The sequence below is a fragment of the Mercurialis annua genome, linkage group LG2 (genome assembly GCF_937616625.2).
Source record: "Mercurialis annua linkage group LG2, ddMerAnnu1.2, whole genome shotgun sequence".
In the NCBI taxonomy this organism is placed as follows: domain Eukaryota; kingdom Viridiplantae; phylum Streptophyta; class Magnoliopsida; order Malpighiales; family Euphorbiaceae; genus Mercurialis; species Mercurialis annua.
Genome location: NC_065571.1, coordinates 54,047,114 through 54,048,884, shown reverse-complemented (window position 1 = coordinate 54,048,884; position 1,771 = coordinate 54,047,114). Strand labels below are relative to the sequence as shown.

At 42.9% G+C, this 1,771-nt stretch overlaps 1 protein-coding gene across 1 annotated transcript; it reads right to left on the bottom strand.

Moving 5' to 3' along the window:
* Positions 1 to 439: 439 nt before the first annotated feature.
* Positions 440 to 1,771, bottom strand: LOC126668737 (uncharacterized). The gene has a single exon (XM_050361919.1). The coding sequence runs from the start codon at positions 1,769 to 1,771 to the stop codon at positions 440 to 442; it is 1,332 nt and encodes a 443-aa protein (XP_050217876.1).

The following is a 1,771-nucleotide window of genomic DNA, read 5'->3' as shown; positions in this document are numbered from 1 at the left end:
TTTTCGCTGCTCTTGAGAATTTCATTAAAATCCCCAAGGACCAACCATGGAAGCAAGGACACTCCTTCTAAACTTTTTAGCAGCTCCCACGTCTTATATTTGGCTCCAGTTTCCGGCCACCCATACATACACGTACCCCGCCATTTCCCTTCATTATTTGGCATCTCACAAACAAAATCAATGTGATTTTTGGAGAAGCTAGAAATACTAACATTGCAGTCTTTCTTCCACATAAGAATAAGACCACCACTGCGACCTCGGGCATCAACAACAAAATAATAGAAACTAGAAAACGAAAACTTAAAATAATTAACTTCAAACTGACAAAGACGAGACTCCATAAGAAAAATAATATCGGGGTTATGGTCATTAACATATTTCTTTAAAGCTCTTACCGTCCAAGGATTCCCCAACCCTTGGAGGTTCCAACTGAAGGTTTTCATTGCGACTGGCGAGACTGTCCTGCAGTCTCCGCCAAAAAAGAAGAATTTTGATCCAGTCCAGCAATAGAAGCTTTTGGCTTCTTTGAGCAGAGATCCTGCATCTCGACATCCTCCGAGTAAATATCAAGTAACTGAAGTTGATATTGGGGTTTCCTTTTTAACATTCTCGCCTGTAAAGATTCGTTGTCAGTCGATTTACTCACAGCAGGTTGGACACCGCGGGCTGCGTTTTTCAGATTCCTTCCCCCTTTTTTCTTCGCTCCTAACCCCGATTTCTCTTGAACAGCTCCAGACCCCCTGCCTGGTGTGAAATTTAGACTATCAATCCTCACCCCAATTTCACTTCCATGCTCAGACACTATATTCAGCCTATTCACACCCTCAGCTTCTCCTTTCTCATTATCTACAACAGTTTCTGCTTCTTTACTTAACACAGGTAGTTTGGATACCCCACAAGTGAGATCATTTATTTCCCCCTCAAACTCTTCATTCAAACGACGGCGAACCTGGACATTTTCATTATCACCCATCCCTTCACTTCTCGAGAAGACAACATCAGCTCTCCTTTCAGTAGTTTTGGATCCGACAGCTTTACGGAATGGAGATGCCCGTAGTGCCGGGCTATATGGCCAGTCTATCTCCTCGACACACTCCGGACGCGTCTCACAATCATCATGAACATGCCCTAACAAGCCGCACCAGTAACAAAAATTAGGGAGTTTTTCGAATCGAAAATAAACCCACACCTTCTCGCCCTTGCTATTACGGATAAAGGTTCCCCGCTTAAGAGGAACATTAACATCGACCAGTACCCTAACTCGGATATGTTTACCCCATACAGCAACGTCCTCCTCTCTAATCTCCAATACCTTCCCTACTCGTTCTGCAATTCTAGTAATACTCTCACTGTCTCTGCAATTTAACGGCACGTTGCATAACCGAATCCAGAAAGGAGATTCATTCAGCTTCACCTCTGATAATTGCTCATCGCCTTGTACCTCCGATAAAATAACCAGCTGTCTATCATAATGCCATGGGGCTTCTCTCAACACCTTCACCTTATCCCTATGATTTTTGAATTCACAAACAAACACTCCTTTGCCAATATCTGATATATCAAAATTTCCGTTGATTTTCCATGCACCAGTCATTGCACTATGTAGTGCTTTGACGTTGATAGGTTTCCCCGGAAGCAAACGACCCACAATGCACCTTTTAAACTTTTCTGCATGTACTCCTCCTGTGCCATGTTCCCCAAGTTCAACGATATCTTGTTCCTCATCAGTTAATGAAAATTTCCTCCAAAGGTTTTCTAACTCATTCTCCAT